This window comes from Neofelis nebulosa, chromosome 4 (assembly GCF_028018385.1).
Source record: "Neofelis nebulosa isolate mNeoNeb1 chromosome 4, mNeoNeb1.pri, whole genome shotgun sequence".
NCBI lineage: Eukaryota > Metazoa > Chordata > Mammalia > Carnivora > Felidae > Neofelis > Neofelis nebulosa.
Window position 1 is genome coordinate 3322728 of NC_080785.1, and position 27977 is coordinate 3350704.

Here is a 27977-nt window from a genome sequence, read left to right on the forward strand (position 1 = left end):
TATGTGTCTTTCTAGGTTTTGTGGTGTTCTCTTGCACCAACAGTCTTCATACAGGCCAAGTCTGAAAGTCTTTCCCTTTAATTTCCCAGTTTGTAATATGAGACATGTCACAGAAAGGGAGAAATAACTGCGCGTGGACCCGCTTTGCCTCGTCGTGTGGATCCTCACAGGGGCCCCGACCAATGAGCAGGTGCAGCGTCCCTCAGAGATGCCTGAGGGCTTTGCTCCCACACCTCACTGCACATGGAACTTTAGGAATTTCAAACAAACTGAGGGCACCCTTTGAGATTGTATGGTGACGAAACGCAATGAGAAATATTTTTTTAGAACTCTTGAAACAATTGTTAACGGCGCTAGAAAGATGCCACAACATATCTTTCTAGAAGGAAGTGGTGCTCCTTCACGTTTTGGCAATTCCAGGATCTCCCATCGTGCTGCTGTCCATCAAACACTTGGGAGCCTTCCGCCCGAGTGTCCCTCAGAACCACACACAGCAGTCTCATTACTTGCACAGCCACACCTCGTCTCGAACCAACGTTTCCTAATCCCATGAATTGTATCCATGACTAGGCTTCATGCCAGATAAGCTCAGGGTATTTTTAAAAAATCAAGTCAAGTCGTAAAGATAAAGCATTGCTCAGGATGGGCAGTTTAAAGGCTGGCAGCATCTGGCGAGGAGACACAGAGCCTCACGAAGAAGCAGTACTCTAGAAAGAATGACTATTTGCTTCGTGAGGTTCACAGCGACACCATATGTTAATGGAAAGGAAAACACAATGTTTGCCCATTTCTGAAACTTTCCCTAAGAAGAGACCCATAAGTAGAAAGGTTCTCCTGGTTCCTTATATATTTTCCATTTTCCTCTAACTTTAAAGCTGTTTGCCTGACCATTATATGCAGGAGAAATGGGTAGATTCTGACTGTAGGGCTAGTGTCAAGGTCCAAGGTCATGGCTCTGTCAAGCTGCTGTTGGTTATGAGGGTTGGACCATATGGCACACACATAGGGCCTCGTCAGTGTGGACGGCATGAGCCCATGGAGATTTCCAGCACACAGAGGCATCTGCTTGGCAAATGTGAGGAGGTCTTTACCACCTTTGTGTCAATGTGCCTGCAAAGACACAAAAAAGACGCAAAATCACAATACCGCCAGAGTGAGTGCTGAAAATCGCCAGCATCCGTAATCGACGGAGGTGTGTGAAACCACACAGTGGCTTGTCCACCTTTGCTTCCCTCCATGAGACAGCAGTCGCCGAGCAGAAGGAGGACATAATCCTGCTCCCCAGTGTCTTATCCTTCCTCGGGGACACCACGCTTGTACCAGCCAGAAACGTGGGAAGTCAAACCTTTGCTACTTCGGTGTCGCAGACAATCATGACTTTTCATGGACACCTGTTGACTTAGATGTCAAAAAAAAAATTCGAAAGAAGGCAGAAGAAAGAAGAAAACTCTGAACTCAGCCAGCAGAGAGAGGCACGATGGACTCAGTTTAGATTCTGTCTTCCGATTTCATCGGAGAAGGTTCAAGCAGCACCCAAAAGTTCAGAGTCAAAAATAACCCCCAGCCGCATCTGCTGCCAGATTGCATGGGTGGATGTCTCCTTCCTGAGGCGGAGTCATCAAGCAACACAAAGGAAGGAAAGGGGGGATCACACGGAAAACGTGAAGGCAGAACGGAGCCCTAAAAATACAGGGTGAGATGGAGGGGAGGAGGTGAAAGACTGCAGGGAAACCAAACCTGAAAGTGAGAGAAATCCGACTGGGAGAAACTGAGCAAACCTGGGGAAGCTCTCCCAGAAGGCAGAGGAAGGTGCCACAGAGGCGACAGGAAGGGGTGGGGACTGTCCCTTCTGAGGACATAAGAACTTCTCACAGGGAAACCAGAGTGCCGGGACCAGAATGATCTCCAAAACTCACAGAAGAGGCATCTCCGTGGGTAAAACAGGATCTGAATACGCAGGTTAAAAGGATTTTCCACATGCCAGGGAGATTAATGAAATGCCTAAATATGTTCTGATAGAATCTTTGAGTCCTAAGAAGGAAAGAATCTCACCACAAGCTACTAATAAGTGTTGACAAAGGGTCAAAATTTAGGCTGATAGCAAATTTCTCTGCTGTTCTAGGGCTAAGGGGTATTTAAATTTCAGTGTGTTTTTAACGACCGATATCTTGTCCTTAAGTACACCCCATAGTGAATCAAAAATTAAAGACTCAAAATTAAAAGCTTAGCATGGGGGTGCCTGGCTGGCTCCAAGGGTGAGCATCTGACTCTTAGTTTTGGCTCAGGTCATGATCTCATGGCTCGTGAGATTGAGCCCTGTGTCGGGCTCTGTGCCAACAGCATGGAGCCTGCTTGGGATTCCCTCTCTCTCCCCCTCTCTCTCAAAATAAATAAACATGTTTTTTTTTTTTTAAGTTTAGCATGTAAGAAGATGATCCAGAAAATCAATCATCTGTAACTAGTCCCAAACAACTATCGATTTGATAACCAATTTGAAGTAACAATCAGAAGTAATTATTATGTGACAAAACATGGTAAAACAAACAAAAAAAATATTGGGTGACTATTTCCTTGAATTACAAACATTTAGCGTATCTTTTAGAGAAGATTATAAGTTTTTTTTAATGTTTATTTATTTTTGAAAGACAGACAGAGACAGAGCACAAGCAGGGGAGAGGCAGAGAGAGGGGGAGACACAGAATCCGAAGCAGGCTCCAGGCTCCGAGCTGTCGGCACAGAGCCTGATGTGCGGCTTGAACTCACCAACCGTGAGATCATGACCTGGGCCGAAGTTGGACACTGAACTGACTGAGCTCTCCAGGCGCCTGTTTCAGAGAAGATTATGAACAAAAGGTAAGACACATCATACATGATGAAACAGAGAGAAACATTAAAGGGAAAGGAATATAAACTATGTTTCCAGAAGAGGAAACTAAATGTGGTAAAAAAAACTTTTCAAAATGATAATCCACTTGGGAAGGCTGGAATTGATTCCACATAAGCTTCCTGAGGGCAGAGACCACATCCGCCTTGTTCCTTCCTGTATCGTCAGCCCCTGCAAGGTGCATCACACGTGCTGAATGTTGAATGTTTTTTAAAGGAATAAATTTAATTCCAACAGAAAGACCAATAGGTTTTTTTTTTTTGCAGAGAGATCATCTAGTAAAAGAATTCTAAAGTTCACATGGAAGAAGAAATGGAAAAAAATAGCCAAGATGGTTTTGAAAAGGAAGTCTCTCAAGAAGATTTTACACCAAGACTTGTTAATGGGAGACCAGAGCTACAGGTCTTTCCTTGATGGAACAGTCACACTGGTGATCGGACCACAGAAAATCTGGCCTTAAATCACGATGGTTTATATAAGAACAAAATAGTTTACGTAGTAATTTATTTATTTGATTTTTAAAGTTTATTCATTTAGAGAGTGAGAGAGAGAGAGAGAGAGAGAGAGAGAGAGAGAATCCCAAGCAGGCTCCGCACTGTCAGCACAGAGCCCCAGGCAGGGCTCGAACCCACGAACCGTGAGATCATGACCTGAGCTGAAGTCAAGAGTCCGACGCTTAACCGACTGAACCACCAGGTGCCCCGGTGTATATAATAATGTAATATTTAATGAAAATGTCATCAGGAACGAAGGTGGCATGTGATCCAGAGAACAGTGGCTCCAACTCGGGACAGCAGTGGAGGTCCCAGGACGTGGTAGAGAATAGTCAGCCCACACTGGGGTGGGCAGCGGGGGTTCTTGCGAGGACAGGTTTAGGGAACAGGGCAATACAGCAGAATACCTAATGCAGTTTGGGAGGACAGGAATGAGAGTAAGAAAAAATCAAACAGTTCATGTTAAAAACAAAGTAATTTAAAACTCCAGGAAAAAACGCTGAACAAAAAGACACACAGCCCCATCACACCTCTAGCATGAAAGACAATTACTTATGATAAAGTCAGTGCTATTTATTGATTTTAACTTCTTAGAATCAACGTACAGAGTAGTAGTAAGATTTAGTTATGGTCACGGGACAGAATGCAAATGCCACCAGTCTCAGTGACAGAAACGTTAACAAAACGATGACAGAGTTTCTAGGGGAGAGACAGGGACAGAGAGGGACCTGGAGGAAAGGACAGGACCCATATCTTCATCTTTCAAACTGGGGAGGTGCGAATTCTTGTTTATAGTTAACACAATACAGAAGAAACTGGTAAGAATATTATTTAAGTTTCTAAAGGTAACCAACAGGGGCGCCTGGGTGGCTCAGTCAGTTCAGCATCCGACTTTGGCTCAGGTCATGATCTCACAGCTCGTGGGTTCGAGCCCTGTGTCGGGCTCTGTGCTGACAGCTCAGAGCCTAGAGCCTGCTTCGGATTCTGTGTTGTCCTCCCTCTGCCCCTCCCCCACGATGCACGCTCTCTCAAAAATGAATAAACATTAAAAAAATAAAATAAAATAAAGGTAACCAACAGAGGAAATTAAAATGCACATAAATGAGAAGATGGGAGGGCATGGGGTGGGGTATGCACATTTCTTGTGTATCCTAAGAAATAACGCATAAATAAAAACAAATAATAAAACTGATTAATATAAATTAATAAAAAACAAGTAAATAAAAAATGAAATATATAAGCATATTATTTAACGACGCAAGGGTTACTGTTGGGGAAAATCATACAAGGAGTTAAAGTCATCTCCTTCTGGGGCTGGGTGAGTGGGGAGGGACTGTTATTCCCTGTAACCCCTTCTGCATGGTTTTACTTCTAAGCATTTGTATGGAGCATTTTGATTAAAAGGAAATGGAAAGTTACAACTAAATAAAAATTAAGAAAAGATAACCGCACGGAGTTGTCGACAAACACTGAGTGACCTGGACGAGTCTGGGTCTGTCGACGAGTAACCGTGGGGACGTAGGGAGAGGCGCCTGCCCTCGGGAAGCACGTGGGCACGGCTCCTCTGGGTGCTTCTGGCCACACTGATGTGCAAGAATGAGTGTTTTTTTAAGCTCCTGAAGCAATGAATCGACATTACAAGAAAAGCGGGCAAGAGGCGGCCTGTCAAGGACAGAACACTTCGAGTGTGTGGACTGCGTGAGGCGGAAACCGTGTCTGCAGAATCCAGAAAGTGTTTCTCTCTTTGTCCAGCGAGGCCAGTGCGGCCGGAGCAGGGAGCTGTCCAGCTCGCGACTCAAACCGGCCCGGCCCGGCCCGGCCCGGCCCGGCGGGGGCAGACACACTGGGACAGGAGAGGGCTTCACGGCGTTTAAGATCTCAGCCGAATTATTCCCCAAACAGAACAGTTTTAATTAGAACATACACAAACAAACTGAATACATATTTTGTCCCCTGTCCTTCTCAAAAGAAAAAAAGGACCAAACATCCTGGAGGAAGTTTTCCTTCTTTTGAAACCATACTCAAGAGCTATTGCTCTGATGTGCTGAGTTCTCTTGGGGGCTTTGCTAGGAGAAGCTTCTGTGATTTCTGAATTTTATAGAACAGGGGCCTTTATGAGGCTGTCCACAGGCAGGTGACCCCACAGCTGTGTTTGGGGCCAGCCTGGGGGCCTGGCCGACTTGTGTCCCCGATGTGTCCCCCCTCAAGACCTCTTTTCCCAGGAGAATGGCGCGTCCACTGTGTTTTTGCTGTGCTCCGTCTGCAGAGGTGCTGAGGGCCCTAGGCTGTGCGCTGTTTACGCCGGACAGAGATTTCCGCATTAGGGCTGTGTAGCTCACAGACAATGCACAACAGTAGGAACCCCCACGCCCGTCTTCCCCAGATGACAAGTCCCAGACTGCCTGCTTCTGCTCACAGTTTATGGGCACCACTGGCCCACCTACAGGTGCTGAAAACAGGGGCGGGAAGGGACTCCCCCAGAATCCTCCACGAGGCCACCGTCACCCCTCCCTCCTTGAACCTGTGGTCTGTGCCATCTGATCTCCATTGCTGTGTATTACCAATTCTTCTTGACAACTAGCCGGGCCCGGAGCTCCTTGTGGCACTGCAAAGGGCAGGCCTCATATTAGTTGTGATCCAGTACCAAGGCTCGGGTACCTACAGAAGAAACCAATAAAATCCTCACGACTTGAGTCACACTGCCTCACGAGAGGAGAGAGGAGGCACTGACCGAGGAGAATCCAGAAGGACATTATAATGGGAAAGAAAGTCAATGTCAGTGAAGCAACAGTAATGCGACTTGACTTCGTGTGATGGGATAGCCGTAGGTTACGCAGGCCTGCGTGCCCAGAGAACTCTGAGCCCCCTTGGCCTTGGCCTCTCCACGGGGCCTGTTTGTGTCGGTGCAGGCAATGAATCCGGGTTGCACATCAACATCACCCCATTCCCGCAAATCTCTAGCCAAAGGTGCCTTCAAGTCCGTTCCGTTGCGCCTGGAAGGAAGCACAGACAGAGACGGGGAGCCTGTCTCCAGGGTCCTGTGCGCACCGGCTCAGAGTTGCAGAGCACGCGCCCCCTGCAGCCACCACACTCCCGGGAGGCTGGCCCGCCCAGAGACAGCAGCGGACAGCAATGGCGACACAGGGCTTCTGTGGCAGAAGCAGCCAATGCCTCCGCCGCAGGGGGCAAAGGCAGTAGCAGAAACAGTCTCCGCACCCACGCTTGATTATCCAAGTTAGCAGTCCTCAAAGTGTGATCCCCAGACCAGCAGCACTGGGAAGGCTGGGAATACAAATTCTCAGGCCTCAACCCAGACCCACTGAGTCCAAAACACTGTGGGCGGGGCTGAGCAGTCTATGGCTGAACGAGGCCCCCAGATAATTCCAGTGGTGTTTGAGTTTGAGAACCACGATCTAAGTGAGCCATGTGACATGCTGGTGAGCAGGAGACCACAGAGAACACCTCCGAGAGCCACTGAATGACAGATCTCCATCTCCACATCTGCCTTTACTAAACGTCGTCTGGGTGAATAAACGTATTGGCAGGCAGATAAGGTGTTTTGGAATAAAGAGAAGTTGGTTGCAGTAAAAAGAGGGGAGAAAACAGGGTTTAAAGCACAATGATGTAAGCAGACGAGACAGAGCAGGGCTTTGAAAGACACAAGGACTGATCCAGTGCCGAGATGAAGAGAGATACTGAAACATTCTGATAATCACAGAAAGCAGATGATCGTACTTTGAGAATCTTAGACACTGCGTTTTTTACAAACTTATTTTGAGAGAGAGAGAGAAAGAAAGCACAGGCAGAGAGAGAGGGAGAGAGAAAGAATCCCCAGTAGGTTCCGCATCATCAATGCAGAGCCTGATGCAAGGTTCAAGCCCACAAACCGCGAGATCGTGACCTGAGCTGAAATCAAGAGTCAGACGCTTAGCCGACTGAGCCACCCAGGTGCCCCAGAAATTGCATTTTAAAAAGAACATGACACCAAAACATTAATAGGAAGTAAAGGTTCCTAGAAGAAATGCTACCAGTTTTCTCGTTATTCTAAAGTACTTTATCTGCCAACGAATAACATTTGTTCATTCCAAGAGCATTTAGTTAGGGTTTAGCATTGTGCAGACACGGTCCCAAGTGCTGGCAATACAGAGAGCCAAACCCTCGTCGTAGGGGGGCTCGGTTTGTGGGGAGACAGACAACCCCTCATTTCAGTGAGGGGTAAGGACTGCCCTACTGTAAGGAGGTCATGGGTCTGCCCGGGGGATGGGGGTGGAGGGCGTGGTGAGAAGCACAAGTTCGCTGAGAAGACGCGGCCAGCTTCCCAAAAATCTGCAGCCAAAGGTGCCTTCAGATCAAAATACACGGACTCTTCCTGGTGAGAAGTATATGAATTTTTTATTAGTCCATTTGTTTGCCATAAAATATTAACAGGGCACTGTCTCTCTCCCAGGGATTAATGTGCTGTGTCACTTTGTGGTATTCCAAATTCTGGCGAAGGTTCTCACAGTTGTGGGCAACAAAGGGCAAGGGAACAGAAATTTCGTCTGTTTGTCTCGCGAAATAAAGAGCCTGCAATTAACTCTGGCATTTTCTCAGCGATGTTCATTCCATGAATAAAGGCGGAGAAGAAAAAATATTTTGGGAGAAATTTTTAAAAAGTGATGTTTTTAAATAGAAGACATTGTTGAGCAAACGGAAACACCAGATACCAAATGCTGCCTGTGATGAAGGGTCTGGCTCCGTATCTGAGCGGGTCCTCAGAGGAGTCACACGGTTGTATAAAAATATCTGCAGGCAAATTGCATTTTGCAGAATATGAAAGCGATGTGGCTCCAAGACAGATTACTATTTGATGTAGATTTCCACGATTTCACTTTCAATGGGGGAACCTTTCCCTTCCATCTTAGGGGCTGGTTATAATGTGGAAACAAAAGCAAAAATAAACTACTGGGACTACATCCAAATGAAAACCTTCCGCACAGCAAAGGAATCGACCAAGAAAACTCAATGACAGCCTATGGAATGGGAGAAGATATTTGCAAATGACATAGACAATAAAGGGTTAGTATCCAAAATATATAAAGAACTGATATTCCTCAACAACCAAGAAACAAATGGTCCCACTAAAAAATGGGCAGAAGACAGGAGCAGACACTTCTCCAAAGAAGACACCCAGATGGCCAGCAGACACATGAAAAGATGCTCAACGTCACTCATCATCAGGGGAATACAAATCAAAACCACACTGAGATACCACCTCATACCTGTCAGAGTGGCTAAAATCAACAACACAAGGAACAACAGGTGTTGGTGAGCATGTGGTGAAAAAGAAACCCTCATGCACCGTTGGTGGGAATGCAAACTGGTGTAGTCACTCTGGAAAACACTATGGAGCTTCCTCAAAAAGTTAAAAATAGAACTACCCTAGGATCCAGTAATTGCACCAGTGGGCATTTGCCCAAAGAATATAAAAACACTAATTCAAAGGGGTACATACACCTCTATGTTTACTGCAGCGTTGTTTGCAATAGCCAAAGTATGGAAAGAGCCCAAAGGTCCACTGACTGATGAGTGGATAAAGAAGATGTGGTATAGATATACAGTGGACGGTCATCCAGCCAAAAAAAGCATGAAATCTTGCCATTTGCAATGATATGGGTGAGCTACAGTATCAATGCTAAGTGAAATAAGTCAGAGAAAGGCAAATACCACAGGAGTTCACACTCACAGGTGGAATTTAAGAAGCAAAACAAATGAGCAAAGGGGAAAAGAGAGACAGAGAAAGAGACAAACCAAGAAACAGCCTCTTAACTATAGAGACCTGGTGGTCACCAGAGGGGAGGTGGGCAGGGTTATGAGTGAAATAGGTCATGGGCATTAAGAGGACACTTCTATTGGGGTGCCTGGGTGGCTCAGTCAGTTAAGCGTCCGCCTCTCGGCTTTGGCTCAGGTCATGACCTCTTGGTTCGTGAGGCTGAGCCCCGCATCCAGCCCTGCACTGGCAGAGCAGAACCTGCTTGGGATTCTCTCTGTCCCCCTCTCTCTCTGCCCCTCCCCCATGCGTGCTTTCTCTCTCTCGCTCTCTCAAAATAAATAAATAAACATAAGAAAAAAAGAGTAACTGATACTGATGAACACCGCGTAATGTACCGAAGTGCTGAATCACCATACTGCACACCCGAAACTGACATAACACTGCATGTTAATTATAGTGGAATTAAGTTAAAAACAATAAGGAAAAAAAACAATTTAAAGAAAAATGCATTGAACAAAGTAGTCGATTTCAGCAAAAAGCCAGAAACTGACCAAGAAACATAGATGTCTATGCGGCGAGGAGAGCACGGAGTAGGGACTCCCTGAAAAGAACAATGAAATAAAGAGAGTGAGGCCTCGCACAGACCAGCAGTGGGATTCCATGAGCTAAGCGCATCTAAGTCCTTGGAACTGGAGGTCAAAGATGAATGAACGAATGAGCTCAAGTAGAAGAAAACGCAAGGAAAGCAAGATGCCTTTGAGCCTTTTGCGAACCCGCGTCCCCGCCCACGTGCGTCAGGGACCCACTGGCCTCCTTCTCACGGTGCAATTGTGTGACAGCCCGGTGCAATTGTGTGACAGCCCGCGGCTGTCTGGCAATCAGGAAGAGCGCACAGGCCGCCGGCTGTGCCACGGCCGAATGGATATTCGGAGAATAAAAACACGTATCGGCACAGTGCAACAAGGCTTCGAAAAGGTCCTGCGGGTCTCTGCTGCGTCTTAACTCAACACCCAGCCCCCCAGCCCTGGGAAGGCCCCAGGAAACCAGCATGACACAGCCGCATTTGTTGGATCAGAGCAGCTGGGTTTCGGGCGGGGGCGGGGGGAATGGTAAAAACCACGGGGCAGGCGGTGCGTAATGATTTCCATCTAGGTCTCTACCCACAGGACACAGCTCAGCTTGTCAAGGCGCTGCTGCCCTTCCCTTAGCCCTGCCTCCGCGGGGTCATGGTCCCTAATTACCTTTGACGTAAACGTCTTAAAAGACGGCCTCAAATTTGGCCCAGGGAGTCCTGCGGCCGAGGGCCGCCTTGTGGGCTGCTGTCCCTCCCACCTCGCGTGTCGTGGCTCCCACCACACTTCATTTTGGCCGTGGACCACGAGCTGTCCCGCTTTCTGGACTGTGGGTGACATGATGGGAGAGGCCATCTGGGTGTCTAACACAGCGTGCGGCACAAAACCAGGGTAAGTGTTGGCCAACTGGAAGGATCCGGAAGCCCAGACTCCAATCTTCCCTGTATCTGAGAACTGTTGGAGGGGAGGTCAGGCTGGTTAGCAGGCAAACAACAGGAGGAATCTGGAAATGGGTGGTGTAAACGACAGACAGCTGACAGATGAAGTGTCTTGTTTCTTCCTCCTGGTGGCTCCTTGACCAGCCTGCTGAAAGTGACCAGTGGACCTTCCAGAATGTTCCATACCTCTCTGGAGGCTGTTCAGGGAGGTGAGGCTGTCCAGCCCGCCTGGCTTGAGGCCCAGCACCCCCTTCCACACTCTGTGTGGATTCAGACACCTTCCTTAAACTCTGCATTTCTCAGTCTTCACATCTGGGGAACGGGGGCACTAGGAGCTACTTCAGACGTGTACAGCTTGCAAAAGCCTTTAGGGCCATCCTGGACACAGCCACTGTCCTGTACGTGCTGTAAGCCCACATCCTTGTTCCCGGGGAGACGGGCAGAAGGAAAAGCAAGAGTGAAAACCCACCAGCAAATCCAGAAGTCCGGTTTGGAAGGAGCAAAGAATATACGTAGCCCTGAGGTCACAGCTTTACAGTTCAAACCACAACACATGACTGATGATGCTTCAGGGCTCCCCACTCTATGCTGGGACCCCCTGTGCTCCCTTACTTCTCTTGAAGACTGGATCCTGGAATATCCCAAATCCTGCCCACACCTCCGACCCCTCCACCTCCCGACCCTCCTCCCTGGAGAGGATTTCTCCATCCTTTGGCAAAACTCTGAAAAGAATCAACGTCAGGGCGCCTGGGTGGCTCAGTCGATTGAGCAACCGAATCTTGATTTCGGCTCAGGTCATGATCTCATGGTTCGTGGGTTCAAGGCCCACACTGGGCTCTGCACTGACAGCTCAGAGCCTGCTTGGGATTCTCTCTCTCTGCCTCTCTCTCTGCCCCTCCGTCCGCTTGCACTCTCTCTCTCAAAATAAATAAACTTAAAAAAAAAAAAGAATGCCTACTCTGTGGCACTTAATTTTTATAATAGGATATATTTCTTTGTTGTCTCTCCCCACCTAGGTCCTTGGAGGATGTGGGTCTCCTTCCTTCCTCCCTAAAACCCTCCACATGGTAGGTTTCTTACTTTTACCTTTCCTAGACTAGTTGAAGAAAGCCAGAACATGTTGCCTCAAGATATGCCTTTTTGACATACAAATTATTTTGAGCTGAAAGCAATGAAGAAGGAGCAAGCCCAGAAAAAAGGCAGGAGACACGTTCTCCTTGGGCTGGAGACAGACTTTTAGCGCAGAGATGCACCAGCGGAATCTGCAAATAGACCTTCCTCTGGGAGTTGCCTCCCATGATCTGCTGTCCTCGAGTACCTAAAACTGCTCCCCTTCGTCCGGCTAATTCCCTGCAAATTTGCTGTTCCTGGTTGAAGATGCTACAGGGGTGGCAGTTCTGAATTGCTGCTTTGAGTCACTTTTCGGTGAGCTTTTTGAAGACGGGCTCCATGCGCATTAATGAACTGATTTCCTTTTGTTAATCCTTCTTTTTGTTAAGGAGTCCCGGCTGAAGTTCTGCCTCCCCAACAGCATCCTATAGTGGAAATGGCACGATGTCACCAATGCCTACACATTTCTAAAGGTTTGGTTCTTAGAAAGGTTCCAGAAAACCAAAGAACTCTCAGTCTTCGAGGATCCTATCAATGTAGGATTTTACTGGCTACCTGTTCAGCTCGCTGGCCCATTCAACAAAGGTTTCCTGAGCGTGTCCTGTGTTGCAGGCACTACTCTGGAGGGGAGGGCGGGTGTTGCACAAAACAGACCCAAGTCCCTGCTCGCGGACCTTCCTTCCAGCTGTTGGACAGGGAAAGGGCTTGGTGAACACAGCACACAGAATATCCTGCTGGGATGACCCTAGGAAGGAAAGTAAGGCCGGGGGAGGAGGGAGTGGGGCTGTGACTCAGGCTCGGCTGTTAGGGAAGTGCTCAGGAAGGAACGCTTTGATTGCGACTGACAGTGCATGGGTGCTCCCCTCAGCCATGTGGGGGAACTTTCCAGGCAGATGGAGCACAGGTGCAAGCACCCTAAGAAGGGGGCGAGCCCAGCATATCTGAGGAGGGGTGCCAAGAGGCGGGATAAAGCTGTGCAGTGGCTCTAGCGTGGGCAGGTAGGGTTGGGTCCTCGGAAGAAGAAAGACGACAGGTGGCTTTCTTGATGTAGAAGCTGTTTTCGGCCCCCGGCCGTCTGGTGAGCTGTACCTGCCTGCCGCTACTCGCCCAGAGCATGTTTCTAGCAGAAGGGCCTGGAATATGTCAACATTGCGGAAGAACAGACCTCAGCAGCTAATGATTTTAAGGGAACAAAAGAATGTAAGCACAGCCAGCCACCAGCAGGCCAGCAGAGGGAACAGGCGGTCTGACATAGCTCACGGCTTTCTGGGCTGGGCAGGAGGGGCGGGGAGGGCCTGGAAGCCTGTGGTCCCGGAGAGCCTCAGCTGGGGTCACCAGGAGATGGGAGGGAGGGGACGCCCTCTGAGGCCGGGCCCTCCAGGGGAAGATCCCCCAGGAAAGTCAGAGGCCTGAGCACACGGGGACCCAAGGCGGCCAGACTGCGCGGGCAGTAGGATTTTGGAAGGAGATCGGGGCATCTGTTCTGTGTCCAGTTGGTGACGTCATTTAGAGATTCTCAGAAAATGCATTTGAAACCTGGAAAGAGGGAACAGGATCTAGCAGTATTCTTCCAGCATAACCCCGGGCTCGGCCTCTGAGGCAACTGGGGACTCTGCCCGGGCAGACTTCCCTCCTAGGTTTTTGCAGATGGACCAGCTATCCCCCAAGGTCACAGTTCAGGGCCCTGCTAGACCCGTTACCCAGCAAACCTGCCCCCACACTTCTCTGTTACACCGATCACACAGACCTAGCTTTGCCGATGCCAGCAAGACTGGTCCTAACACCTCACTGGCTCCCTTCTTAGCTAAGGAGTTAAATAATGTCTTCGACACACATTCGTTTACTTTGCCCGGAGAACTGCGACCTGACCAGTTCATGCAGAGACGCGGGGTTGTGGGGACGGGTCAGGCTGAGTTCTGAAGGGGAAGGTTGCCAGCAAGTCCACAGGAAGTACTGACCACGCCACAAGATGGGGTGACCGTATAGCCAGCCCTGTGCCACCTGCACTGTTTCATTTGGTTTTTACAACCACTTCTATCAGCAATGTTTATCTCCATTCTACAGATGGGGAAACTGAGGCAGCGTGTCTGCGTACCTTCCCCAGGGTCCCAGGACTCGGATTTGAATGCAGGCGTTGGCTCGAGATCCTTCACTCTGAACCAGTGGTTCTCCATGTGGGGACATTTGGCAAAGACGGGGGACTGTCGCAACTGAGGGTGGGCTGCTACTGGCGTCTGATGGGTGGGGCTGGGGCCCCGCTAAACACCCCGCAGCACCCCCCACAGCAAAGAGTCACCAGGCCCCACGTGTCGTAGCGCTGAGGTTGGGAGAGACGCGGTCACCCCGCACAGTAGCTCGGCCCCTCCTCCACACCCCACGTGCTTGGTGGCCCTTCGCACGCCTGCAGTTATCCACTCGCTTGTGACGATTTGTTCAGTCTACACCCCGGGCCCTACATCATCCGCTCCACGTCTCGTTCCCCACGATGCTTGCGGCGTTCACACTAACGGCTGGTGAACTAAATGCCCGATAAATATTCGCTCACAATTTATTCTACGATTTCTGATATACCTGTGCTCTCTTTGGAAAAAAATCTCAAGGCCGTGTGACAGAGAGAGAGAATGAGACAGCGTGACGTTTACACATTACAGATTTCTGCTGCACGTGAGGCACGGGATTGCATTTAGCCTAGGAAATCAGAGCAGACAACCTGAAGCCAGCGTCTGAACTTCAAGCCCCGACTGAGGCTAATTTTTCATTGTCCTTGAAGGTAATCAGGCCTGTGGAAACAGCATCACCAAATTGACCAAATGAGATTTTCAATTAACTCAAACAGATGGCTTAAATTTTCCAGGTGACTTTCCATATTAATTCAGTGAGTTTGCTGGACCAGGCCCCGGGAGGCTTGGCAGGGATGGGGGCTGAAAGGAAAACAATGAAATATTGGATCTTCAGGAGAGGAGGCAGAGCGATGGCCGGAACTTTTCTTCTACCCCAGCAGAACCACATGAGACAGATCAGTTCAACACCCCCACCCCTCCCCCCTGACCAGCATATACCAAGGGCTCTGGGACTCCAGGCACCGGTGGCTCGGGGGCCAGCTTCATTAGCCTCTGGGGACATTGCGACCCTCTGATATGACTGAGGAGATCAATCCTGGGCAGGGAGAGAGGCCGCGAGGAGCCATTTATAGAGCCCAGAATTCTGTGCTTGGTCTGTGTACCTGAGGACCTCACAGCATTTTATTATCCACGGAGAAGAAAGCGTTAAAAGAATCTCTGTGGAATTTTCCATAGGCTCACGCTTCTGAGGGTCTTGCTAAGGAAGTCACCGCAGGAGAGGACCACACCATCCACAGAACACCAGCAGCACCCAGTGCCAGAGCACCCAGCCCTGGGCAGGGCCTGTGGAGGAGTCGGAGAGGATGGGGCCACAGCCCCTGTCCTTCCAGAAGCTGCCAGAAACGACTAATAATGTGGAGTTCTGTAACTGGATAGTAAAGGCCTGGGCTAGAGGTTATGGAAAATTTGGGGTGGGTGTCCTCTGAGTCTCAGAATGAATCGTTCTTGGCTTCACTGGGCCCATATCTAGACTTACGGAGATCTATCGGCGAGTGGGTCTGGTGTCTGTACGGTGGGCTCCCCTTTTTTTCAGTCTCCCATCAATATCCCCCATAGAGAAGCTTACCGCTGATATGGGGGGTTCCGGAAGTCTATTCAGTCCCCAGGCTGTTCAAACTTTGGTGATACTCAGACCACTTCACTTAGATAGACCCTACTCAGCAGTTTTGATTAAAAGAAAAAAAAAATCTACCCAAACCAGAAGGTAATGATAACAGGCCAATTACCTTTGTCAGTATGCTCTAACACCTACACAGGTTATCTTACCAACCAGGAGAAGTGGGTTACTAGAGCAGGGTTTACCACCAGCTCCTCGAGCTGCCAAAGTACGCCATTGTTCTAAAGTTATCTCTTAAATGGGGCACCATTTACAGGAAGTCTGATTATGTGGATTTTCTTGGTTAAGGCTATATCCATTCATCCAATGGATGTTCTCCAGCGTCTGCCTGTGTGAGACGTGTCCCTGCTGGAGTCTTGCGGCTGACCTGACATGCCCCTTCCCGAGGAGCCCAGCCTCCCAGGGAGAGCAGTCTGCTCCTGACTAAGGAAAGAAATAGTGGTACTGGTTGGACTCGTATTCCTTTCCAGAAAAGTGAATCATGAAGCAATAAGCAAAGCTTTGGACAATGTACCTTTTTCTTGGATGTTTAAGAGAGCAGTAAAATAAATCTGGAGAGACCACGTAAATGAACGTTCATCTTATTTTTTTAACATAGTAGAAACAAGGAAGCAAACCTCATCCGTGGATCATCGGGTGGCATCATCTCCAGATCGTGGGTGGGTCCATTTAAGCCAATGACGTGCAGGGAAATGCTGGGGTTTTCACATCCAGCCTGGGAAGCAAAGAAGACCAGGTGTGAGTAAACCTTCCTGCGGGGACAGCGCCTCAGTTGCTGCACGAAGGCCCAGAGGTAACTGGGGTGCCATTCCTTCTCCAGGAACCCTACCCCCTTCTTGTTCCTCCAAGTGCCTCCCGATTATCAACCTGGGAGGGGCAAGGGATGGGACAAGGAGCAGGACAGAAATTCCTGGAGGCCATGCCAGGAGGCAGCGTGCCCAAGGGCAAAGACACGGGTGGGGAAGGCTGATGAATGTTGGCCGTGGCCCAGCGGTGGGGAAAGGGAAGTCCCTGGAAAAGGTGCAGAAAAGGTGCTGGGTGGGTTCTGCTCTGCGTCACTGCTGCTCTGTGCTCCCTCTTCGGGCGGAACAGCACTGCCAGGATGGGACAGGGGAACACGTGGCATTATTTGTCAGCGACACGCCGGGTCTGACGGATACCCTTGCTTCTCTGCTCCCTGCATGAAGACATGTCGGGTTCACCACAATAGGGCGGGAGTCTGGCGGGGTCACCAACTCATGCCTCTGATTTGGGAGACAGTACAACAGGGCAAGGGGTGTGTGAGTTCTGTTGGCTAGAATATGCCGCCTTTCCATCCGAATACAAACCATCCGGGCTTCTGTAATTCCAATTTTACCCACCCCAGAGCTCAGTGTGAACTCCAGATGGCTCTCAGGTCACCACTCCTGAGTTGGGGAAACGCCCATAACAGGGTTCACAGGGGAAGCCACTGGATCCCTGGCTGTTAGAGGAGTCAGGCAGCCACTGGCCCCACTGTGTGCGTGGGGGGTGGGGCGTTCAGGGGTCAAAAGAGCCCGCATTTAGTTAACCGTTTGCGACTAAAACCCTGGCCCCTTCCACAAGATGTAGAGTCCAGTCCAATCAAGCCCAGCTGAAAAGGGAGAATTCTGTCAACAGGCAGGTCCGTGTGGCAGGCTGATATCAAGTGCTGTCAGAGTGGGACGGTGGTGGGGACAATGCTGTGCCTTCACAGAGCTCGTGCCCCTCCATTCAGGGACCTCCTTGGATACTGGCCACGCCGACCGAAGATCCGCAGAAAAGTCTCAGTATTGGGGCACCTGGGTGGCTCAGGGGGTCAAGCGTCCGGCTGCGGCTCAGGTCATGATCTCACGGCTCGTGGGTTGGGGCCCCGCGTCGGGCTCTGTGCCGACGGCTCGGAGCCCGGAGCCTGCTTTGGATTCTGTGTCTCCTTCTCTCTCTGCCCCTCCCCCTCTTCCTTCTCTCTCTCAAAAAACAAAAAAAAATTAAGAGAATTGTTTTACCAGGTGCTGTGGATGGAATGTCTGTGTCCCCTACCCCCCAAATTGAGAATTCCTTCCTAGGTCAAAGCCCCGAGCCCCCGTGTGACAGTATGCGGGGGTGAGGCCGTGGGAAGGCCATCGGGGTCAGGTGAGGTCAGGAGGGTGGGGCCCCGTGAAGGGACTGGTGCCCTCATGTGGAGAGAAAGAGGCGCCTGAGCTCCCTCGCTGTGGGAGGACACAGAGAGAAGGCAGGGGGTGGAACAAGAAACACAGTGCTCACGGGACCCGACCTTCCTGGCACCCCGATCTCGGACTCTCAGGCTCCAGGCAGGGCTGTGAGAAACGAATATATGGCACCTGCACCAACTATACACCAGGGGCTTCCTCTCTGTGGCCTGGGATGCCGGGCACCTCGCTGGCCTCACTTGCACCCTATCGCCCCTCTTGCTGCCCCCTGCAGGCTGGCGTGTCTCGTCCTTCCGATACACAAGGCGCGTGGCATCAGCCCTCCGATCTGGGAGATGGTTTGAAGGCCTGGGAGCCACGGCTCAGTGCTCACGGGCGCGGGCTCCAGGGGTCCTTCCGAGGCAGCTGCAGGCGGGAAGCGAGTGCTCCGTCACCAGGCAGGTGCAGGCAGTGAACGGCTCACGTCCACCCGGCCGTGGCCTCTGCGGGCCCTGGAGCGCTCCAGCGAAGCCGGGGGGCGGGGGGGGGGGGGGGCGGCAGGGCCGCTGAGCCCACTCTGTCAGACAGACATCAGTGTCTCTGCAGCGGTGCGGGCTGCAGAAATGTGGCACCAGTCCTTGCTTCGTGCCAGGATGCTGTGATTTGCTAACAAAGCAAGGTTCAGACATCTGTACCCCTCCCCCTCCACCGCACCCTTGCTGTCCTGCCAGTCTCTGTGCCAACAACTTGGTCTGGGAAGCAATTAGAGACTACAGGCCAGGATATGACCAAACACAAAAGAGCCCTGTGCAGACCCAGGGGACCAGGGGCAGACAGAGGTCCCTTGGACCTCCCAGAAGCCAAACTCTAAAACAGGGACGTGACGAGAGAGGGCCCCAGGAGCAGGCAGTGTGACTTTGTTGCCATGGACTCACAAGGGGAGGTAAGGTACTTATTTTGGGTCCCATGAAACTCACACAAATGATTAACGGCAGTTCAACTATTTAAGATAGAGGTAACCTGCCAACAAATTCAACTCAGCGGAGATGGGAATTTAATGCAGTGTAATGGGAAATAATTAATCTTGCCTCTGTTCTACTGCATTGCTCAGAACACGTCTGATTGTACAGCTCCACGTCTGGAGTCGCCTGGGTCGGGGGGACCGAGGAACAAGGCGAAGAATTCACTCTACTGTTTCCTGTCGCCTACCTTGGGGTAGTGGTAGGGCTTCACTGTGGGGTAGATGGAGCCAGTGTAGGTTGGGAGCTCCATGACGGGCACGCGGGAGTCGTTGATGGTGGCGTAGGCGAGCCTCGTGCCGTCCGGAGACCACCAGTGGGCGATGTGGGTCTTCAAAATCTCCTCTAAGGGAACACAAAGCGGAGAAATGTGGACACACAGCACATGGAGTGCACACCAACGGTGCGTGGACACATCTGTGAGCTGGCCAGCAAATCATGAACCCCGCCTTGGGGACACTGACCTTCGACAACCTTCGAGTGGTCTTCACCGTGCCCTGGATATGCCTTCCTTCCACGGGGCTCAAGAAAAGCCTGGTGCTGACCACCAAGCCCCAGAATGAACCCCAATAAATCAAGGTCCAACTGAACAGAAGTTCATTTTCTGGAGAGCTTCTCTCTCTCTCTCATTTGCACAAATTTGAACACGATGAGCCCAACGAGTGCTTTCTGAATTGAATTATTGCACCACTGTGAGTTATTATTTTAAGATGCTTTACAAAAGCAAAGCTACAGGAAATCAATCCACGCAGAAGCAGGGCACATCCAGGCAGAACCGAGTGAGAAAGAAAGCTGTGTTGTAGGTTACATCCCGAAAAATCTCAGATCAGCTTGTGGGAGATGTCTGGGGATTCATGCCCACAGACATACTCCCTCATGAACAGCCATGCGAAAGAACAGGTTCAAAGGTCAGCACGTTCCTCAGCCTTAAAGGAACGACGGATTTCACTTCCTGTGGCAGAAAAACAAAATGGCCCGATCTCCAATGGGGCTGAAATGCAAATGATAACTCTCATAGGCTTCCCCCAGAAATGCCCATTATTGTGTGTTAGTGCAGCCAAGTGTCTTGGCTAATCAGAGTTGTTACCTGTGGGTGATTTTTGTGGGATCTGTGGTCTATTCCAGAAAGAACAATTCTATTCTGCTTAAAACTCGCCCAGTGTACCAAGTCAGGGTGCTGGGGACCAGAGACCCCATCTGGGTGCTAAACAGCTTTTAGGTCAAAGGATTGTCTCTTGTACACAATCCATATGCATCATAAACAAATTCCCTCCAGATTTGTTTTTAAAGTAATCATCAATAGGGGCACCTGGGTGGCTCACTTGGTTAAGTGTCCAACGCTTGATTTTGGCTCAGGTCATGATCTCGTGGTTCATGAGTTCCAGCCCCGTGTTGGGCTTTGCACTGACAGTGTGGAGACTGCTTGGGATCCTCTCTCCCTCTCTCTGCCCCTCCCCTGCTCACACACTCACTGTCTCTCTCAAGAATAAATAAAAACAGGGGCACCTGGGTGGCTCAGTCGGTTAAGCGGCCAACTTCGGCTCGGGTCACGATCTCACGGTCTGTGAATTCGAGCCCCACGTTGGGCTCTGTGCTGACAGCTCAGAGCCTGGAGCCTGTTTCAGATTCTGTGTCTCCCTCTCTCTGACCCTCCCCTGTTCATGCTCTGTCTCTCCCTGTCTCAAAAATAAATAAAACGTTAAAAATAAAAAAAAAAAAGTAAATAAAAACAAAATACAGTAACGATTGAAAAATTCTCCAATCACGTAATACAAGTCCCACTGAGCTGGCTATCATCAGGTGTGTGCCATAAACCAGCCCCACATGCCTGTATGGCAGAAAGCCGATGAGGAAGCTGAAATCGTGCTGAAAATGGGTGCACATAACCCAAGGGACAGCATATGCTGGAAGAGAGCCAAGGACAACTGGCTGCAGAAGGAGAGGATCACGGGGGAAGGAACACGGAGGAGATGAGGGAGCTGGGCTAGCCTAGGTGGTGGACAGGTTGGGGGGGGGAAGCACTGCGGGGATCGGATGGCCGCAGGGTGGACACGAGGGCTTAGGGCCACGTCCTGGGGGCCCTGACAGTCTCCACACTGTCAGTGCAAAGCCCAACACGGGGCTGGAACTCATGAACCACCACAGGAGCGTCCTGGAGGCGCTCGCAGCCAAGTCCAGGCCTGCAAACCCTTAGTCCCGGTGCGGGGGTGCCCGAAGGCAGCTGTCCGTCCACCCCCGGGTCACTGGCCTGGTCTCTCAGGGGAGGAGCCCCCAAGTCTGTGGCACCTGCAGCAGCAAGTGTTATTCTCCTTGGAAGCAACTCCTCCTTGCCTTCTGGGCGCTGTCCTCCAGCAGCCAGAAGCTCATGGAGACTCCCCTCAAGGCAACACGGCCTTGCTACTTGGCTGGTCACCAGACGGTAGTCTCACGAAACACCCAACACTCCTGTCCCCAGTGCACCCAGGTCCGAATGCGGGGCTCAGTGACAACAGACGAAGAGCCACGGAGTCCTTGGTTCTAGCCCCTGGACAAGGTCCCTCTGTCCACCGAGGGCATGGCCACCACCCCTAATAGCACCGCCCCCCTCCCTCCCGCATCCTGCCACCTGGGGGCGTCCCACGAGTAGGCTCAGAAGTTTTTCCAGAGCCCACAGAGGCCCAAAGGTCTCCTGAGGTTTAAAAAAAAAAAAGGAAGAAGACCGCCTCTCCAGAGCCTGGAATTTTCCAGCGTCTTCAGCAGCCAGCAAAGTGACTTTCAGGTGTGAGTGTGGAATGAGGTGATTCAGAAGTGGCTGTACCCAGAACCACCTGACTCCTCGGGTTGGCTCTGTGGAGGGTGAGTAATAGGCTCCAGCAGATGGCCTGCTGGAAAAAAATAGGCACCATTTGCAATGCAATTTGTGGGTGATTCTGCTCAATCGCTTCTGTGCTGCGGGGCTGGGACGGGGGGAGCCAATCAAGGCGAGTGGAATCACAGCCAGTGAACGGAATTCAAGGGGCAGGGGGAAGGAAGCAGACCCCCCGTCCCCCTCCCGCCCCCGAAGTCAGTGGCGAGGGGCCTGGCAGCGGTTTCCGCAGCACGTGAATTCATGGCCAACTCAGGCTAATCCCAACGGGAAAACGGCTGGCTGACAAAGCCTTCATAAGTGGAGAAGCTTGACAGAAACAAGCCACCACGACCCCTGTGAAGATGGATCATCTGCTTCTGCTCTTTGGACCCAGAGCAATCCCCTAGAACGAGAGGGATGACCTTGTGCCAAGTGGCCCCGCCGCGTGTCCGGTGGGCCTGTGTGCGTGGGTGGGGGGTGGCCGGGGGAGCGAGAGACAGCTAGCTTCCCACGTCCAGCCGTCTTTGTGTGCAAGCTGCTTCCAGACTCGCCCTCAGGAGAGAGAATGAATGGGGTTGAAGGCCGAGCCTGACTTCGGGCAGAGAGTAATCAGTTTCTGTCAATTCCGTCGGCAAATGCCAGCGCGTTTCTGCTAAGCTCAAAGCACTGGGAAACGGGGATGCAAAAAAAGGGGCACTTCAGACTCTCGCTTGTGCCGGGTGGAAAGGGAAGTCAGAGACCATATAGTTCTGGGATGACAAATTCTGGCGAATGTTATTCTCTTCAGTTCTCTTCCATGGCGAGATGACGGCAAAAGGGAAGAAACCCTGTCCGGCGCAGGGTTGGGGGGTGGGGGGAAGGCATACAAAACCAGGGGAACTGTAGCTTACTTCCTCCAGATGCCCTTTAACACAGGGCTCCTCTGCTCTTTTATTTCTCTCTGTGTTAGTTGCTCAATAAAGAGATCATTAAGTATAAGAAACTAAGGGGAGAAGGACCAGGCAGATAAAGCCTTGGCATTTTTTGTGTTCATTATGAACATCCTTATTCTGCAAACGCTTTCTTCAGGATCTCCAGCTTAATGAGGCAGTTGGCTTAAATGCCATGAAGTAAATGTAGCTTAGGAACAGAGTTCTGCAGAGGGAAAAAAACAAAAACAAAAACAAACCCCTATTTCGTCAACTAAATTAACTGCATGAGCCCTCGCCTTGGAACAAGACAAGAAGCCCGCCTTTCTGAGCAAGTAAGTACAGGTAACTTGGGAAACCGGATGCTTCGCTTGCCTTCACCTTGCCCGTCCTGCCCAGGGACCACTGCAGAGTCATACGAGAAGAACACATTGGGGGCCATCAACTAGTCATAACTGTCAAGTGGCAGAAAGCTCCATCCATGTGCTTAGTTCATGGTGGGATCTGAATCAATGCTCCTCATTTCTTCTCACCATATCGTCAAGAAGTCGACTCGACTATCTGAATGTTATTTGCTCGTGACAAGCACTGTTGAGGGCTTATCTGGAGGGCAAACTCTCTCTGGGCTCAATGTTATAAGGGCCGATCCAGCAAAGAAGAGGAATCCTCACGCGCCCCCAAGCGTGTGGCAGATGCAGAAGAGAAGGGATGCCCACACCCTTCCATGGTGGCAGACTGGCGTCACTGGGGGTGGTTCTCCAGAGAGCACGTGGGAATGTGTGTGCCCTTCAGTACTCTACGCAGGACAATCTGCAGGGCACAGGCATCTTCTCCCCCAAATCTCAAGGGGTGGCTTTGGTGTCTACTCTGGTTAAGAATGACCAATGTGAGGGGCGCCTGGGTGGCTCAGTTGGTTAAGCGTCCAACTCTTGGTTTTGGCTCAGGTTTTGTCTCTCACGGTTTGTGACTTTGAGCCCTGCGTCGGGTTCTGCACCGATGATGAGAAGCTTGCGTGGGATTCTCTCTCCCTCTCTCTCTGCTCCTTCCCTGTGCACATGCTCTCTCTCTCTCAAAATAAACAAATAAACATTAAAAAGAGAAAGGATGACCAATTTGAGAAATATGCTATATCAGATCCAATAAGCATTGCATTTTGGAACTGTAGGCATTGACTTTATCAGTATATGCGACGTATGTTTCCAAATTGTTTGTGGGGAGTTACCCTCCTGAACAGAAGAATCACAGGTTCCTCTTAAAGGTGTCCAGTGGGCTCACTTGTGTCCCCCTCACATATGATACAAAGGGATATGCTGTGTCCTAATCCCTGGTGCCCAGGAGTGTGACCTTATTTGGAAGCAAGGTCATTGCAGGTGGAATTAAGGTGAGATCATTCTGGAGCAGGGTGGGCCCCCACCCAACAGGACTGGTCTCCTTATGAAGAGAGGAAAGGAGACACAGAGACAGATGGGGACGATGTTGTGGGAAGGCAAAGGCAGAGGATGGAGGGATGTGTCCAGAAGACACGGGACACCAAGGGGTTGCCAGCCACCAGGAGCTGGGAGGGATAAGAAAGGTACTAACCAGAGTCTCGGAGGGAGAACAGCCCTGTGACCCCTCGACCTCACACTTCCAGCCTATGGAACCTGAACAGTACATTTCTGTTGTTGAAAGCCATCCAGGTGTGGCGGCCTCAGGCAACTTGTGCAGAGTTATGTCTACACCGTGTAGACCGGATACGTCTACACTGGTTGCAGGGAGCCAGCTCCACACTGGTAGGAAATACACTCCTGAGTCAGGGGCCCAGAGGCCGCCAAATTCTTCCCTGAAACCCAGGGGGCGGGATTTCTAAGTCAGACCTGCCCAGCATGGTGGCACATACGGCTGGCCTCCGCCCTCGCAGCAGGTGGGCTGGACCCAGCGCCCCTGCACCCCCAGTGCACACATGGGTGCACACAGATGTGACACTGAGTGTGCTGGGCTGAGCCCCGCGCCCCCCTGCCGCTGATGCTTCCAGCCTCTAATGAGCTGACGGGGTTGGCTTGTCTCTGCCTCTGCCCAACACGCTGGGTACTTGTGACTGGGCCCTTCCTGAACCCCGGCCGGACGTAAGAACACACTCTCGCGTTTAACTAACCCCCACACCGTGCTTGGTATGCCACAGACACTGTTGCAAGTACTTTGCACACAGCAACTGTCTCCGTCCTGCTCGAGCCTCACGTGTAGGTAAATGGCTCCTCGGACTCCGTCGCCTACAGCGCGAAGCCGCGGCCTGGCCCACTCTCCGGACACGGCACGTTTGCCACCAGGCTCTCCCTGCACGATCTCAGGGACAGTTACTCAGCAACAGTGGCCGTCACCGCCGGGACCACCATTTATGAAACACAACCACGAGCCAGGCTCGGTGCTCACAGCTGCGTGTTTCTGCTCGTTCACTTCTCAGGCAGCTCCCCTCGGGGCCCTGGATCCCTCCCTTGGTCCAGGTGACCGAGGCCCCTGCTCCCAAGCCGGCAGAGAAACCCAACGGCCCCTCCCATGCCTAGTACTCAACTCAGGGAGTGTGTAACAGAGACCTTTCAACGACAGCATTCAGCGTGGTCACTGTCATCTCTGCTCCCCGGATGCCCATAACCACCCCGCAGTAACCCCGTCCCGGGCTGAGGACTTGGAGGTTGAGAGAAGTGAACGTTGTCAAACAAAGGCTGAGTGTTCCGCTCCTACCAAAGCCCCCACTGTGTGTGCTGGAGAGGAAACACACAAGCGTAGATTACAGCGGACAAACGACCAGCAGTCCCAGGGTTAGCGATCGGTGCCAGAACGGGAGACCCGCAGGGGCTAGAAACACAGGAGGTCTCTTCGTCGTTGGAGCAAAGTGGGAAAGGCTCTTGTGGGGAGCACTGCTAACTGCTCCCCAACATCCACAGTCCGCTCTTCCTTCAGGACAAGAACCAACGACGGATGGCCAGGTTCAGGGCCTTCCAGAATAAAGACACCCCCGGGCTCTCAGAGAAGCTCTGAGTAGTGTCCAGGCCCTCCCTTCCGGAAAGGGCGCGAGCACCAAGGCCTCCCCGCCCCTCTCCACCCCGTCCTGTGGGCAGGTGCGGACTGCAGAGGTGACAAACAGGCTAGTGTGGATCCTGCAGGTCTGTGGGAGGTTAGAGAGTTCTCGAGGGCCTCATCGTGAGGCCGAGCTCCTGCAGCAAATCCTGAGTCAGAGCCATGGAGGCCGGAGTGCCCCGGTCGGTGTCTGCAGAGGCCCCATGCCCAGGAAAGGACACTCCCACGTCTGCATGCTGCCGGCTCTTCAACGAGGGAGAGACACTTCCAGCCCAGAGCTGAGGCCTGATCTGCAGTCCCCGCGGGGAGGCCGCTGAGCCAGAGGTCAACATCAGACAAGGACCTGGAAGGGTGTGGGGTGGAGGGCTGTGTGGGACTGAAGCGTGCAAGGTGCCTCCCTGACCACTGCATCCAGGGGCTCCCCAGGCAGACAGGCCAACCTGGGACCCAGGACTGGTTAAAAAAGAGATCCAGGGTAGACGAGGGATGTGTAGACATGCAGGGCAGGGGTTGGAGAGCCTCCTGCAGAATGGGCTCCTGAAGACAGAGCCGTCTCCTTTTCCTGGTGGGGCGAGGTGAGGGAGGCCAGGGTCCACACTCATCGGAGCTCGCGGACGGAATGCTTGAATCTGCACCTGCCCCCACAGCCGGCTCTCTGACCTGTGGACAGCGCAGGGTGCGGGGGGCATGGGGCGCTCTGCTGGTCTCCGCCTTCCCCGCCGCAGCAGGGCCATCTGCTAATGGCCAGAGCCGACGGCTGAGGTGCTGGGCTGGCAAAGGCTAAGAGTTCTCCTTCTTTCGCTCCCAGACCCACCATCTGCCGTGTCTGCACTTTGGTTATTTCCCTTTTTGAAGCTTCGGCTGCCCGCTGGGGCAGGCTGGCCACACCGAGGATGTCTGGCTGCCCGGCTGCTCTGTCAGGACCTCAGTGTTCAGGGGGCAGGCGTGTTGGCTTAGAGACAGGAGGTAAAGTTACAGACTACCTCCAAAAGCAGAAAACACGATGTTCCTGAATTTATACTCGCTGCAGAGATGGCTGGACCATCGCTTAGAGCAACGGGCTCACAGGAGCCCTTCTGGGTCTGTGGGTCCTTAACCCTCAGGTCCCCTGAGTTCAGCCCATCACTATTTTGCTGTTTTCCTGAGGCTCTAGTGAGAGTAATTCTGCGGGCCTCAATCCATGTGTGGTGCACGAATCTAACTACCTGGGTGGACTGATATGGGGAAGGTCTTAGGGGGTCACACCTGACTGAAAGAGACAACGTCAGAAGTATCTTCCCAAACTGAACTCATAAAACCCTTCCGACATTATTTTGGGTTACTGATGCTCTTTTATTCCTGGGAAGTCATTCATACTTTAGTATGAGCTTGACACCTTGCTGAGTATGGCAGACTGTATTTTCCAGAATTGGCTCAGGTGATATTTCTGGTCCCACATGCTTTTCCAGGACTCTGCGCTCCCCCCATCAAGAGGCGAGGTCTGTGTGTCTCTCCCTCGAACCTGAGCAGCCCTGTGCAGCAGCCTCAACCACCAGAATGTGATAAAAATGATGCTGTGTAACTAACTACTAAGGCAGCGTGGCTTCTCCCTGGCCCTCTCTTGCTTGAGAAGCTCCCCATTAACACCACCACCGGCCCTGTTGTAGGGAAGCCGAGGCTGACCCACGTGCCGTGTTCTGGTCTCAGCTGGCAGCCAGCATCAACCATGGGACACACGAGGGGACCAGCCTCCCGGTTGCCCCAGCTGGTGAGAGTAGACAGAAGGGGTACACCTGCCAAGCTCCACCCAACTTATACGAGTCACTGTTTCAGGCGGTTTATTTGGATCAATGAGATCAACTTTAGTTAAGAGAAGTTTTGGACAGAACGAGGGCCAGGAAGAGGAAACCCGGGCCAGCGCGGTCGGGTCCTGTTCCTACGTGACCCTCTTCCTTTGCATTGCCTCCCACTCTTTGCCCCTCGTTTTGACCATGGGAACTTGAGGGAGCTTCCAGAACTTAGGCCTAAAGCCCTCCATTTACTTGAACCACACCCAGGCAGGTGACCGTCTCCCAGAGGATCTCACTTCTCATTCATTTGTTCATGGATTCATGTGTTCAGCCGTCCACCCACTCATTCACTCAGTGGGGTGAACAAATATCCTAATGAGGCCGACAGAACACAGATTTGGGTAGACACGAGGTCTCACAGTGAATCAGAGGACACAGACGATGTCGGCTCACCTGTACTCCAGAACACTCTAGAACAAGGCTGTCGGTGTGCACTCTCGTTTATTGCTGAGGTAGGGGTTTCTAGCTTGTGTCTAAGAGGTGGGTCTTGCAAGGCTCCGGGAGGGGGAAGGCAGCAGAGATATCTGGTCTCTGGTCTTCATTTTGGTCCTGTGGCCTGGCCCTGGGGTCAGCCCCTGGCCTCCTGTGGCCTCCTGTGGACACCCGGCCCCTCCCCCCATGCTGGTTCAGACGGACAAGCCGCTGCTGGAAAGAAGTCTCTATGCTCTTGAGCTGTTGGAGAAAGGCTCGCCAGTTCTCTCTCCT

General features: G+C 51.6%; 1 protein-coding gene across 5 annotated transcripts in view; it reads right to left on the reverse strand.

Annotated features, from left to right (window-relative positions):
• DPP6 (dipeptidyl peptidase like 6) overlaps positions 1 to 27977 on the reverse strand; it is a 953748-nt gene that overhangs the window by 79483 nt on the left and 846288 nt on the right. For all 5 annotated transcript variants that reach the window (XM_058723704.1, XM_058723702.1, XM_058723700.1 and 2 more), the window contains exons 9-10: positions 18845 to 18999; positions 16106 to 16203 (exon numbers count right to left, since the gene is read on the reverse strand). In XM_058723704.1, coding sequence (XP_058579687.1) covers positions 16106 to 16203; positions 18845 to 18999 — 253 coding nt within the window. The remainder of the gene's footprint in view (positions 1 to 16105; positions 16204 to 18844; positions 19000 to 27977) is intronic.